Genomic DNA, 14,650 nt, shown 5'->3' on the forward strand with positions numbered 1-14,650 from the left:
GACATGTCAATTCTTTGGGCGGATGGCTGAATCCCCCCTGACCATAGAATGGAGTTAATGGAACAGGAGGGGATGCGAGCAGTGGAATCCATGGCAGGTTATCCGTGCGGATTCCATAATGTGAACACACCCTAAATATCCACTTGAAATTCTTCCCATAAAATATGACTAGAGCAATGTTCCATTGTGTTTAATGGGATTTCCGTTCTGTTGTTCACACAGCAGAATTTTCTGCCGCGGATCCGCCTTCCGACATAGAATTGACACGTCAATTTTTTAGGCCGATTCCACCAGGGGAATCCTATAGAAGTCAATGGGGTTTGAATTCCGCTTGAATTCTGTTCCTATTCTGCCACAGCTGAAGCAGAAAACTTTCCTCTTCACTTGCGCTGGAACGCATCTCCACCCGTGCCATAGACTGCGGTCTATGGTCGGTCAGATTCCGTCATCCAACCGAAGAATTGACAAGTCAATTCTTTGGGTGTACGGCGGAATCCACCCGACCATAGAATGGAGTCTATGGCACGGACAGAGATGTGTGCGAGCGGGGGCGAAAACTATTGTAAAAATGATGTATTTGATTTTTTAGCTGTTTAAATGTCGTGTAATTACCTGAATATCCACGGGGCGTCCATCACGGCCATCTTCCACCTATTACATGATAATAAAATAATAATAATTGCATATTATAAAGGGGATATTAGTCAGTCCTCCAGGTGCTGCATGTTGGGGGAGGTTTTATAGAAACATGTACATTGGAAATCCACTGGCCCAGATTTATTAGACCAGATGATCTGACTATAATGCGCTGTTAGCACTGGGGATTTGGGATGAGATGTGAAAGTCACCGCCATCAATGATTTTGTCTACTTGGTGTTTTTCGTCACTTTGGGACCTTGGTGTGTGCTCTAGGTATGGCGTCTTTTCTTTACATATGTGTTGTGTGTTTTGTTAAGGTTTTTGTTTTTCACTTTACAGTTCATGTGATTGAGGTTGGTTTCACACAAGGCAGTTTTTTTTGGAAATCTGCCACTGTAATTTTTGAGCCAAAGTGGATCCGGCAGGTAGGAGACATATAAGCGCTTCCTTTATTGTACCCATTACTTTGATCCACTTCTGGTTTTGGCTCAAAAACTGCAATGGCAGCTTTCCAAAAAACTGCCATGTGTAAATCCAGCGTTAAAGAGAAACCAGAGAATCACATGCTCTGCTATGGGGAAAAACACCACAAAATCAGACACAAGAAAAACACATCATTTAAACCAAATGCTGCAAGGTTTGCTAGAAAACAATGGAAGTAATGTAACATGCCAGAGATTTGTAATCTATGAAAAAATGTCAAGTCTTCCATTACTTATCAGCTGCTGTATGTCCTGTATGATGTGGTGTATTCTTACTATTCTGGAGAGCAGGAGAGGTTTTCTATTAGGATTTGCTGCTGCTCTGGGCAGTTCATGACATGGACAGAGGTGGCAGCAGAGAGCACTGTGTCAGACTGGAAAGAATACACCACTTCCTGCAGGACATGTTGCAGCTAATAAGTACTGGAAGAGTTGAGATTTTTAAGTAAATTACTAATCTCTGGCAACAGTTGATTTTATTTTTTTTTCTTTTGCTGAATTACCCCTTTAAAAAAAGAAAGCTCCTTGAGACCCCCTGCGGACATGTATAGTATTTTACTGTGAGATACTTACTCCAAATCCTCCAGACGCTCATCGATGTCGTCGCTGCTGTTGGTGATAGAATAGAGAAGACAGTGAGAACCAAACACACATTAGAGACATCAGTTTTCTGGCAGAACCTCACCATAAAGAACGGAGTAGAAAGGATTGTTCAGCAAACAGTTTTTTCTTTCAAATCAGCTGGTGCCAGAAAAGTGCCAGAGATTTAGAGATTTGTAATTTACTTCCATTAAAAAATCCCAAGTCCTCCATTACTTATCAGCTGCTGAATGTCCTTCAGGAAGTGGTATTCTTTCCAGTATGGAAAGCAGGAAAGGTTCTCTATGGGGATTTGCTTCTGTGCAGTTACTGTCCCAGACTTAGATGGCAGCAGAGAGAAACTGTGTCAGACTGGAAAGAATACACCACTTCATGCAGGACATACAGCAGCTGATAAGTATTGGAATTTTTTTTAATAGAAGTAAATTACAAATCTCTGGCACCAGTTGATTTGAAAGAATTATTTTTTTTTTTTTGCTGAATTACCCCTTAAAAAAAAAAAAAAGCTCCTAATTTTTATAGGCTTGTTGTTTAAAACAAGTCTATGAGATACTTACTCCCAATCGTCTGAATCCTCCTCGATGTCGTCGATGTCGCTCCTGTTAGTGATAGAATAGAGGACATAGTGAAAACCTAACACACATTAGAGACATCAGTGATGGTCGGGGTCTATAGGGGAGGAATTATAGGGTCACACAAGTTTTACATCTTCAGTAAAGATTTACTAACCCGAAATCCGATTCTCCATCTAAAGAATAAAAAATAGAAAAGTGTTAGTTTAGAAAATTGCTTTATATATTGTAGAGATACACAGAGATTTTATAGACAATACTCACCCTCGCCGTCATCCAGTCCAGCCTGAAATAGGAAATAGAGAGAGTAAGCAGAGGACATTGGTATATTGCTGAGCATGAGACCTCCTTCTGTGTCCATCTGACCTATGTGCTTGGATGGGACAGGGCGTAGGTGGGGGCACTATTATAGTGCTCATCCAGGATTAGACACAAAAAGAGGCGGGGTGCTGATTTTAGATATTAAATATAAAAAAATAAAAATAATTAATGTAGAGGCGGCGTGGCAAGACAGGGAGGGGACATGGCCTACTCCTGCGCCTGATTTACCATGATTTACACCAGCTCGCAGGCCTAAATCATGGCAGAAATCAACATCTGCGTAAGGCAGGCCGGATTCACTAAGAGGCGTGCGTCTCTTCGTGAATCTGTTGGGGAAATTGGTTGCAGATCCTAACGTAAGACCGGCGAGGGTCTTCATAAATGTCCCCCAGAGAGTTATAGCAACTGGGAATGTTCCCTGTGATGCACAGCTATTTGACATATTCAGTGTGCTGTCCATGGTGCTAAACACAGAACTGATCCTAAACACAAAGCAACTTTCTGTTGATAACTTTTGAACAACAAGAGAGATATTGCAAACCTGACTGTGGCAATCCATTTCTGAGACAATTCTGCTTTTTTTTTTATATGCTACATGACCACCTTCCCATTGGAAAATTTTGCCCTTGATCCAATATGGCGGCCATCAAAATGGTGACGGAATATCAATAAAAAGTACAAATTCCCCAAACCAGCGTCACAGATGAATATAATGCAGGTGGATGAGTAATCGGTGTCTGTAGATAATTTTATTACAATCTCCATCCAGTACATATTGGGGTAATATACCGTCATATTGTGTCACACATACATATACATATACCGTCATATTGTATCACTCTGCTGCATAGAAAACTCTCCTATATGCTGCATACCCTATTTATGGTATAATTTGTAACTTTACTTGTCACTTTTGTTGGGGGGGGGGGGGGGGGGTGATAAATGCGACAAAGATCTAACAAATCAGTCTAAGCTTTTATCTTAGATGTGGGGGGTTATGTGGGTTTTTCAGAATTGGAAAACATTACTGATTTATTTCAAGAACGGCGCCATGCTGATCCTCAGGTGTTATGTGGTATTACAACTCACTTTTATTCACTTCACCAGAAAATGTGCAGCAATACCACAGAAATACTGAGGACAATAGTGACAATAGAGTTATCAATCTGTAAAGCAACATTAACACACAGAAATAAAACAGCGGCTGATGTTTGACACTGCCAACAACGGACAATGTTTTAACTATTTGGATTGTGTGCCTGTAATCCAAGTAACCATATACGTCTGTGTAATGTTCGACCGTCAGAATGGCCATACAATACAATGTGTGCACAGTGTGAACAATGGCCGTTGATCGCATAGAGTTCAATGCAGTGCATTGTTTTAGGACAAGAATGGCCGTTGTTTTAATTGCCAACAATGGCCGTTCTTGTCATAACAAAAATACATTGTGTGCACGTAGCCTAAAACTGAAACTAGTGTCGGCTTCCCACAGCAACCAATCACAGCTCAGGAGAATCTGTCAGGTCCATACCAGGTACAGAGCTGCAGACACCGGCACAGAGGTGATAGAGAGAGAATACAAGGGAAGCCTGGGTCTTTGCTGACGGCCATTTGCAGACTTAGGCCCCCTTCACACGTCCGGAAAAACCACCCGGATTTCCTCAGAACGTACCCTCTGACTCCCCCCCCAGACCTCAGGACGCACCCTCCGCCCCCCCCCCGGACCTCAGGACGCACCAGGTAAAAACAGATTACTGTCAGAAATCCGGATACTTTCCTGATGCCTGATCAGGATTTCCTGACAGTAAAAAAATAGCATTTTCTATGCGCTCAGTCATTTATTTCCCTAATCTACACAGCAGAGATCTGCAACATAAAATTCACAGCATAAAATCTGCAGCACACACAGTACATGTGAATGTTCCCTTAGGGTAGCTTTACACCTACCGGATCTGCAGCGGATCTCACGGACCTCAGCGAGAACCGATGCGGATCCAATACTATTAACCCCTATGATAGCACATCCCACTGTAAATGAGTATGTGCCTTAACCCCCTGCCGCCCACAACACAGCCCCACCGCCCCCATCAGCCCCACCGCCCGCATCACTGCCCCCATCAGCCCCGGCGCCTGTATCCCCGGCCGCATCACTGCCCCCATCAGCCCCGGCGCCTGCATCTCCGGCGGCATCAGCCCCGGTGCCCGCAGCCCCCATCAGATCCGCCGCCTGTATCCTGCAGCCCAGCGGCGAGAGCATACATTACCTGCTCGGCGGCGTGACTCTAGTAAAGCTCCCGGCTCTGGTCCCACTCAGCCGATTAGCGCACGGCAGCACTGATCGGCTGAGCGGGACCAGAGCCGGGAGCCTCACTGAAGCTGCGCCGCCGAGCAGGTAATGTATGCTCTTTGGGGCGGGCTGCAGGATGCAGGCGGTGGATCTGATGGGGGCAGCGGTGGGGCTGAAGGGGGCAGTGATGCGGCCGGGGCTGATGGGGCAGTGATGCGGCCGGGGATGTGGACGGCGGATTTGATGGGGGCAGTGATACGGCCGGGGATGCCGGTGGCGGGGATGCGTTGTGGGTGGCAGGGGGTTAAAGCACATACTCACAGTGGGATGTCAATAACGCTGCAAGTATGTGCTGTCATAGGGGTCAATGGTACTGGATCTGCAGCGGTTCTCACTGCGAATCCGCTGCGGATCTGTAGATATGAAACTACCCTTAAAGACAAAGCAGAATGTGCTACATTTAGGCTGGATTGCCAAAAAACTAAAACCCCATCATTGCTGCATGGTATAGACCAGCCCCCATATGTATACTGCTTGTAGATGAATGGTGGTCTGCTCATCCTGAATGTGCAGGGTAGGAGGATGGAGATAGTAGGGAGCAGCTTTGTACCTAATAGACCCTATGTCAGGTGCACCAAACTACCCCTGCTCACTCAGGGACCTGTCAGGGCAAAAATGCTGTGTTCACACTGCACACGTGTCAGTCTGGTCTTAGGGCCAGTTCACACTGAGTAAATTTGGAGGAATTCTGTGGGGGAAGCCTCAGTGTCTCCTCTCTCCTCTCTTCTCCACTCTCCGCTCCAAGAATTGACATGCCAATTTTTGAGCAGAGAGCAGAGGTGCGCAAGCCTTCCGATAGAGAAGCTGCTTCACACTGAGGAATTCCGCCGAATTTACTCAGTGTGAAGTGAACTCGCCCTTAGGCCGCCTTCACACGTCCGGAAAAACCATCCGGATTTCCTGATTTCTGTACCTATAGACTTTAATTAGTCACGGACACCCTTCCAGATTTTTCCGGAAGGGTGTCCGTTCCGGAAAATAGATCTGGATTTTATAGGACATGTCCTATTTTCGTCCGTAATTCCGGCCCGCACGCCCCCATAGAAGTCTATGGGAGCGCCGGAATCACGGCACTTTCCTGATTTAGATCAGAAAAGTGCCCGGGATTCCGGATCGATTGAGAGCCCGCCGGCACCCCCGCAGCCCCTGGCACACACCCCCGCCTCCCGATACCACGTCACGGTGTCCAACGTCCCCCCACCGGACAGCACCGTACCGGACATCAGCTGCACGCCGCCCGATCAGTCCAACCACCCCCCACCCCCCGCCGGGCTTACCGACGTGTCCCCCAACCCCCCCCCACCCCGGACATCAGCTGCCCGCTGCCCGATCTAGATGCGTGAAGAAGGGAGGAACACTCCTGAAATGTCCATCCGGCTGCGTGGTTGCACATCTATCTGACTCCGGTGATGCAAATGGTGAATCAAGAGCTCCGAGAGGAGTGAAATCGTATCCAGTAACCAGATGCGGTCCGCGTAATGAGCACTTTGGGTGATTTGTATGTTTTTACAACATTATTTGAGTTGTTTTGCAAAAGGAAGGAAAGGATACTTTCAGTAAAGCATTTTTGAAAAAGTTTTTGTTGCAAGCGTGGAGAACTTTGTATCAGACCATGATGGGAGTTGTACTTCTGCAGCCTGTGGCCATCCAGGTTGCAGAACTACAACTCTCATCATGCTCTGCTGACAGGTCATGCTGGGAGTTGTACTTCTGCAGCCTGTGGCCATCCAGGTACACTAGGGGCTGTGAGGGTACCTGTCATGTATGTTGGCATACTAGACCATATTGAGAACACTTTTTTTTTTCTCATCAGGAAATCCTGATACTTTCCTGATGACATTTGAGGCCTCCTGGTCAGGATTTCCTGACAGTAAAAACTGACACGGACGTGTGAATGGGGCCTTACAGTTTGGGGTCTACAGTATAGCAGCTATTTGCCAGTAAATGTATGTTACACCTAACAATAAATCAGAGGGCATTGTAATATATATATATTTATTTATTTTTATTTAAAGTAGTACTCCAGTCATCATGCAAAAAATAACATTTATTCTTAGAACATATCTAGCAGACAATACACAGAACCCTGCTGACATGGTGATTGTGTAATTACATATCAATAAACAGTTGTACCATGCCGGGATTGTTACAGTGCGCTCTCCTCTATTTGCGGCAAATCCGGAGCTCCATGCTGCCTCACACACTGAGAGTGACCGGCACAGTTCCTTACCGCTCACAGCGCTGTGTCTGGCGGCCGCTATAAAGGATGGCCGGGCTGCTGTGCACTGCGGGGGTCCATACCTGTGCTGCTTGACAACGTCCCGGCTCTACAGGCAGACAGGGAAGGCTGTAGGGGAAGCCCCCCCCCCCATTACAGTGTGGAAGAGATGCTGCTGTGCAAGGGGTGGGCTTCCCCATCTGCCCGTAGATCTGTAGAGGGACATTGTGCAGCTGCACCCCCTTTGTATGTCAGCATCTCAGCAGCTGTGTAATGTGGGGAGATTTCACTGCAGGCTTCCCAGTCACCCCCTCTGTGACTCTCCATCTACTGTGGCTCCCCAGCTGTTGCACAGCTACAACTCCCATTATGCCCTGGTGACATTACATGACGGGAGTTGTAGTGATGCCTCTTGGAGAGCTCCAGATTGCAGAACTACAACTCTCATCTTGTACTGTCACCACAACATGACGATGGGGCTTGTAGTTATGCAACCAGGAGAACTCCAAGTTGCAGAACTACAAATCCCATAACGTTTTGTCCCCACAACATGATCATGGGAGTTGTACTTCTGCATCCTGGATGAATAACTACAACTTGTACCATCACCACAACATGAGGATGGGGCTTGTAGTTATGCAACCAGGAGAGCTTCAAGTTGCAGAACTACAAATCCCATATTGTACCATATATATATATATAATATTATTATTTTTATTCAACCTTAGAGATCACACAGTAGATCCTGATCCAGTGATAGCATTGTCACATATTACTGCACATCTGGATAAAGTCTTAGGGTGCGTTCACACCTACAGGATCCGCCGCAGATCCGCAGCAGATTTGATCGTGCAGATTTGTTGCTGTGTTCAGTTATTTAAATGAAATCTGCTGCGGATCCGCAGCGGAGAATACGCTGCGGATCCGGTAAGTGTGGACGTGCCCTTAGGCCAGGCCCATGGCTTATGTGTGCTATGTGATTTCCCTCTCTACCTTATAGGAGTATATTCCTTCCTATGTCAGCAGAGGTGCTGGAGATCACATAACACACACAGTGCATGAGGCCGGCCATAGACCACAGCCACCACCCAGCAGTTATCATGGCCAACTAAGCCCCGCCCCCTGCATGGAACATGGCAAAATGGCAGTTGGAAATGGCTGAACATGGGGAATAAGTAACAGGGTGTGAGGTATTTATAGCTCCCCATTCTACATATCTCCTCCCATCACCACTGTCTCCTATGGGAGGGGGCACCTATGTGGTCATGTGATCAGGGAGGAGAATCTACAGGTACAGATACTCCTGGACAGGACACCCCACTATGTACACAACCCCATCTCTATACAAACATCCCACAGTGTATCCTATCTGCTATACTGGATGGGGAATTCTCACTCACATGTTCCTCGTAGATAACGGGAAAGTCCGTATCCTCCACGAACTGGTCCTCCTCGCCGTAGATGATGGTCAGCTCTTCCTCCATGTCTCCAAATCTCTTCTATCACCAATCTCGCACAAATCGCCTATGTGTGTGAGAGAATAAAAGATTACATGGAGAAAACTGATTAAAAATAGAAAATAACAAAAAAAATACCAGGAGCCAATGGATGTGTGTACTTACAGTCCAACTCCTAATAAAGCTCTGAAGGGTCCGGTTTGTAAACAAATTACATCATGATTTTCAATAATCTTTATTTAAACATCTTGATACAAACACTTGTACTAACCATACAATGAACAGTTGGCCATTGGCAGGAATTAGGGTGAATAAAATCTTGGTGTATGCGCTCGGCTGTAGTATTTTATTATGATTTATACTGGTATTTGATAATGTTGCTATAAAAAAAAAAAAAAAACATCAAGCAAAAGGTTTCAGTCCCTTCCTATAAGAATAGTTTGTCCCATATAATTACTATAGTATTAATAGTTTTATATAAGGGTAATAAGTGATTATTATTACATATCTGCAGCTACTTTCCTGCCTGCTCTGCCTGTGTAGGGTTCAGGTCTCTTTTGGGGTTTAGTGCTCAGGTTCATCTTGACTATTGTGCACAGTTTGCCATAGGCGGCCATTATAACACATATGTGTATAGAGAAGTCCAGTCCCCTACACTCAATACACTTCAGCCTGTGACAATATGGGGCATTGCATCTGGTTACAGGGGCATATCTAACTACTATTGTTATTGTATATGGCGACAGAGAGCCTCTCTAGCTACAAAGGGCATTGTTTCTGGCTTCAGGGGCCACTGTATCTGGGTATAGGAGCCATAATGTATATGGTTAAAGAACACATTGGGCCACATGTATCATCCGGCGAATGGATGATTTTTGGCGGAAAGTGCCGATTTGCGTCTTTTTTTAAGCAAAAATGGCGGATTTGCGGATAAAATATTTGCAAATCGGCACTTTCCGCCGAGTACGCCAGGGGGCGGAAAGGGGGTGGAAAAGGGGCGGAGAGTGGGCGGAACGGAGGGCGCGGACTCAGAGTCCGCGCGATTTATCATCCGTTCCGCCAAAATGTACGCAGAAAACCTACTCCAATCCTCAGCTGGCGTAGGTTTTCGGCGGTGCGCAACGGCGCGCACGGGATTTATGTAGAGGCAGTCCGCCTCTACATAAATCTCCGTAGCGCCGGAGCTGCGGGGGCATTTTTACGTCCGGCGTAAAAAACGCCGGACTTAATAAATGCCTCCCATTGTGTTTGGTTACGGGGGCATTGTATCTGGTTATAGGGGCATTGTATCGGGTTATAGGGGCATTGTATCTGGTTATAGGGGTATTGTATCTGGTTATAGGGGTATTGTATCTGGTTATAGGGGTATTGTATCTGGTTATAGGGGTATTGTATCTGGTTATAGGGGTATTGTATCTGGTTATAGGGGCATTGTATCGGGTTATAGGGGCATTGTATCGGGTTATAGGGGCATTGTATCGGGTTATAGGGGCATTGTATCGGGTTATAGGGGCATTGTATCGGGTTATAGGGGCATTGTATCGGGTTATAGGGGTATTGTATCTGGTTATAGGGGCATTGTATCTGGTTATAGGGGCATTGTATCTGGCTGCAGGAGGGACAGTGTTGGATTGGTGGGAAGTGTAACTTTCTTTCTGTTTGCATGGCATTGTTTTGGGTTATATGGGGCATAGCTGGCTACAGGGGGCATTGCATCTGGTCATAGGGGGCATATCTGGTTAAATGGGGTGTTGTATCTGGCTGTAGGGAGCATTGTATCTAGCTACTGAGGCATTACCACTGGCTATAGGGGGCCTATCTGTCTACAGGGACAACTATCTGGCTGCAGGCGGCATATCTAGCTACAGGGGTATTATTATTTCATTATTGGCAATAGGGGATGTTATTATGAGGGAACGTGGGTTATAGAGCATTGTTACTGGCTGCAAGAGTTTTATTACTTGCTACAGGGTCATTATTACTGACTACTGGTAACATTACCACTGGAAATGGGGGCATTATATCTGGCTACAGGGCTCCATATTACTGGGGAAGGGGCATTACTAATGGCTACAGGGCTCCATATTACTGGGGAAGGGGCATTACTAATGGCTACAGGGATCCATATTACTGGAGAAGGGGCATTACTAATGGCTACAGGGGGCACTATTACTGGGGAAGGGGCATTACTAATGGCTACAGGGGGCACTATTACTGGGGAAGGGGCATTACTAATGGCTACAGGGCTCCATATTACTGGGGAAGGGGCATTACTAATGGCTACAGGGCTCCATATTACTGGGGAAGGGGCATTACTAATGGCTACAGGGCTCCATATTACTGGGGAAGGGGCATTACTAATGGCTACAGGGCTCCATATTACTGGGGAATCGGGGCATTACTAATGGCTACAGGGCTCCATATTACTGGGAATCGGGGCATTACTAATGGCTACAGGGGGCACTATTACTGGGGAAGGGGCATTACTAATGACTACAGGGCTCCATATTACTGGGGAAGGGGCATTACTAATGACTACAGGGCTCCATATTACTGGGGAAGGGGCATTACTAATGACTACAGGGCTCCATATTACTGGGGAAGGGGCATTACTAATGGCTACAGGGGGCACTATTACTGGGAAGGGGCATTACTAATGGCTACAGGGGGCACTATTACTGGGGAAGGGGCATTACTAATGGCTACAGGGGTCCATATTACTGGGGAAGGGGCATTACTAATGACTACAGGGCTCCATATTACTGGGGAAGGGGCATTACTAATGGCTACAGGGCTCCATATTACTGGGGAAGGGGCATTACTAATGGCTACAGGGGTCCATATTACTGGGGAAGGGGCATTACTAATGGCTACAGGGGGCACTTATATTTGAGAAGGCTGCATAATAACTGGGACATACAGGTCAGTCACATTGTTATTGTGGGATCTGATCTGGGAAGGAGCTGCTGTGGGATCTTAGTCCTTGGGGGTAAATCTTATCACTTGGGGGTAACTCTTCTTCCTTCTTTAATACCTGACCCTCTGCATTTCTTTCCTTCTGCCTAAATTTCCTGTCTATTCCTATTTTAAGGATTCTCCTTAAAAAAGTGTTAGCATCATCTCAAACTATACTGTCTGTAGCTGTATTCCAGTTTTTCTCCAACATCTCTCCAAGCATTCGATGCCAGTATTCAGCAGGACCCTCTTAGATGATTCTATACTGATGTTCCAGTATTTTCTTAAACGGGTTGTCCAGCAAAAATCTTTTTCTTTGATATCATATAGATTTGTAATTTACCTCTATCAAAAAAATCTCAAGACTTCTCATACTTATTAGCTGCTGTATGTCCTGCAGGAAATGTTTTATTTTCAGACTGACGCAGTGCTCTCTGCTGAACTCTGTGGCCAAGACAGGAACTGTCCAGAGCAGGAGAGGGTTTTCTATGGGGATTCCTAGAAAACCGAGACAGAGTTCCTGTCTTGGCCAGAGAGGACAGTAGAGAGCACTGTGTCAGTCTGAAAACAAAACATTTCCTGCAGGACATACAGCAGCTAATAAGTATGGGAAGACTTGAGATTTTTTAATAGAAGTAAATTACATAACTATGATATCAGTTGATTTTCGCTGTATAACCCCTTTAAATCTTTAGAAATAGTGCCACACAATTCTGCCTGTCATCAGGGCCCACTTATATACTTATATAGCACAGTTCTAATGCTCACCTAGGTCCACCTAGATGGTTGTATGGCCTTACTCTAATATTCCCATAGGCCCAACCAGATGATCACAAAGCACAGCTCCAACAATCACATAGGCCGAAGTAGAGGGCTAAATAGCACAGTTCCAACTTTCATCTCAGCATTCATAGATAGTTATAGTTACTGTTCCAGTGTTAACCTAGACCCACTTTCATGATTATACAGCTCAGCTCCAATATTCGCCCAGGCCCACCCAGGTGAACATATAGCACAGCCCCAACAATCACCTAGACCCCTTCAGATAATTATAAACCACTCTTACAATGTTCACCCAGGCCCACCCAGTGTACTTCTCCTCCCCTGGACCATTTATTTCCCGAATATTGCCCTCTCAAAAGGTGAGAGCTCCCTGCAATACCTTTTTTTCCCACCAGAATAGACACAATTTCTTTCCAATATTTTCTGTTGGGCACATGTCCAGAAGAGATGTAACATATATAATCCGTCTCCCCCCTTGTAGTGTTTGTATTCTAATAATACAGTCACTCTGTGCAACCTCAGGGTACGTTCACACTTCATTAAAATGAACACAGCATCAAATCTGCTGCGGATCCTGTAGGTGTGAACGCACCCTTAGGGTACGTTAACACTTGCCGGGTCCGCAGCTGATTTTCTGCTGCCGATCCGCAGCAGATTTCATTTAAATAACTGAGCACAGCATTAAATCTGCTGCAGATCCTGTAGGTGTGAACGCACCATTAAAGAGTCTTTTATCCTCAGTTTTGTCAGCATGTTTCAATTGAAAATATTTTAATCTGTGACCCCAATTTTGATCTTAAATCACTAATTGCTTAAACGGCTTAAAGTTCCTTCCAGAATCCCTGATTTGATCTTTTCCGAAACTCCTGAAAATTGTGATTATTAAAAATTTCTGTGAATTCTAAACTTCCATGAATCCTGCATATTCTTTTGTTTCCTGACAGAGTTTGTGAGTAAGGAGACCGGACCAATCCTTCCCCTTCCATATTTTTCTTACTCCTCCTCATTTTAATTTGCCGAAAAACATTTTGTCTCGTTTCTTAGAAAAACTTTTCATCCTTTCTGAATCTTTGCTGGTAATAAAGTAAACTACTTGGCACACTAAGGGTGCTCTCACACATGGGTATTATTGGGCGTTTTTTATGCCCCCCCCAACAAAACTTCACAAAAAGCGCCAGTGGCGTTCTTGCCTTTAAGTGTGAAAGTGTCTTTGAGACTCGAACATGGACTTCAATGCTGAAGTTTGTGTTGTGGTCAAAACCCCCCTTGCTGGAGCGGGTGGCAGACACGGCACACAGAGTTGGTGGGGAGGTTGGTTGGGGACCAGGGGATGGTTAACCTACCCCCAGTCTTAACCCATGCTCTAATGATCAGTGGCTGAGCACTGCCTTACCCACTGATTGGCTGAAATGATGCTGGAACATGATAATCTCAGCCAGTCAATGTTCCGGCTGCAGACCCTGTTTTGGAGGCTTAATCTTTGAAGAGGCAGAGCCTACCACAGTTGTATCTCAGTGTGCCGGGCTCTGGTGAAGAAGAGACGAGACATCAGGATGAGCATCAATAGGGCCCCCTTCTTCTCCCAGCACTGAACCCGTCCCAGCAATTAACCCCCTTCCTTGCTGGGGTGGGTACATTATGACATCAATGTGGCCCCCATGGGGTTATGTGAGGGTGGCATGCATCCTCACTTAACCCCCTGGGGGCCACATATTTTAGTCTGGCACACAAAGGGTTAGGTGTAGATGCCATGCCATAAAATGGTCAAAGAGGGGTGTATGGAAACATCAGAGATTTCAATCAATAAATTACAAGATATACTCAATCTTTTCCCATTAAGAGACTGATAGATATCAATCTACTCAGCTCCTTCTACTCTATAACATGATGCCGATAGCTTGGGTAGCATTTTCATGGTGACTGGTTCCTTTTAAACCCTGATATAGGCAGGGTGTAATAGGTGGTCAGTAATGTGATAGTACACTGCAATACAGTGGTCCTATATCCCCCAAATGGTATAGGTCAGAATAATTATAGTGGATAAAAGACATTCACAATGTACATATTTAAGTTATTTTATATTAATTAAAAAAAAGACAAAAAGCACAAACATCAAAACAGCAAATGACAAAAAAAAAAAAGTTTGAGAATTGTGTGGAAACTGTTTACTCTGTAGGCCATACAGGCTTACATTCTGGAAAACCCCAAGCACTTCATAAATTGGATGTCTCTTGGCCTCCAGTGTATGTGATGTACCTGTAAACTATACTATG

At 45.3% G+C, this 14,650-nt stretch overlaps 1 protein-coding gene across 5 annotated transcripts in view; it reads right to left on the minus strand.

Moving 5' to 3' along the window:
• LOC138771136 (aspartic and glutamic acid-rich protein-like) overlaps window positions 1–14,650 on the minus strand; it is an 88,518-nt gene that overhangs the window by 6,630 nt on the left and 67,238 nt on the right. For 2 of the 5 annotated variants that reach the window (XM_069950629.1, XM_069950625.1), the window contains exons 1-7: window positions 8,911–9,013; window positions 8,583–8,706; window positions 2,558–2,579; window positions 2,451–2,469; window positions 2,279–2,320; window positions 1,695–1,730; window positions 613–651 (exon numbers count right to left, since the gene is read on the minus strand). In XM_069950629.1, the coding sequence (XP_069806730.1) occupies window positions 613–651; window positions 1,695–1,730; window positions 2,279–2,320; window positions 2,451–2,469; window positions 2,558–2,579; window positions 8,583–8,666 (242 nt within the window). In that variant the 5' untranslated portion in view covers window positions 8,667–8,706; window positions 8,911–9,013. Of the gene's footprint in view, window positions 1–612; window positions 652–1,694; window positions 1,731–2,278; window positions 2,321–2,450; window positions 2,470–2,557; window positions 2,580–8,582; window positions 8,707–8,804; window positions 8,851–8,910; window positions 9,014–14,650 lie in introns of those variants that run through there. The other 3 variants (XM_069950628.1, XM_069950626.1, XM_069950627.1) reach the window with 3 other exon arrangements.

The sequence above is a fragment of the Dendropsophus ebraccatus genome, chromosome 13 (genome assembly GCF_027789765.1).
Source record: "Dendropsophus ebraccatus isolate aDenEbr1 chromosome 13, aDenEbr1.pat, whole genome shotgun sequence".
NCBI classification, from domain to species: Eukaryota; Metazoa; Chordata; class Amphibia; order Anura; family Hylidae; genus Dendropsophus; species Dendropsophus ebraccatus.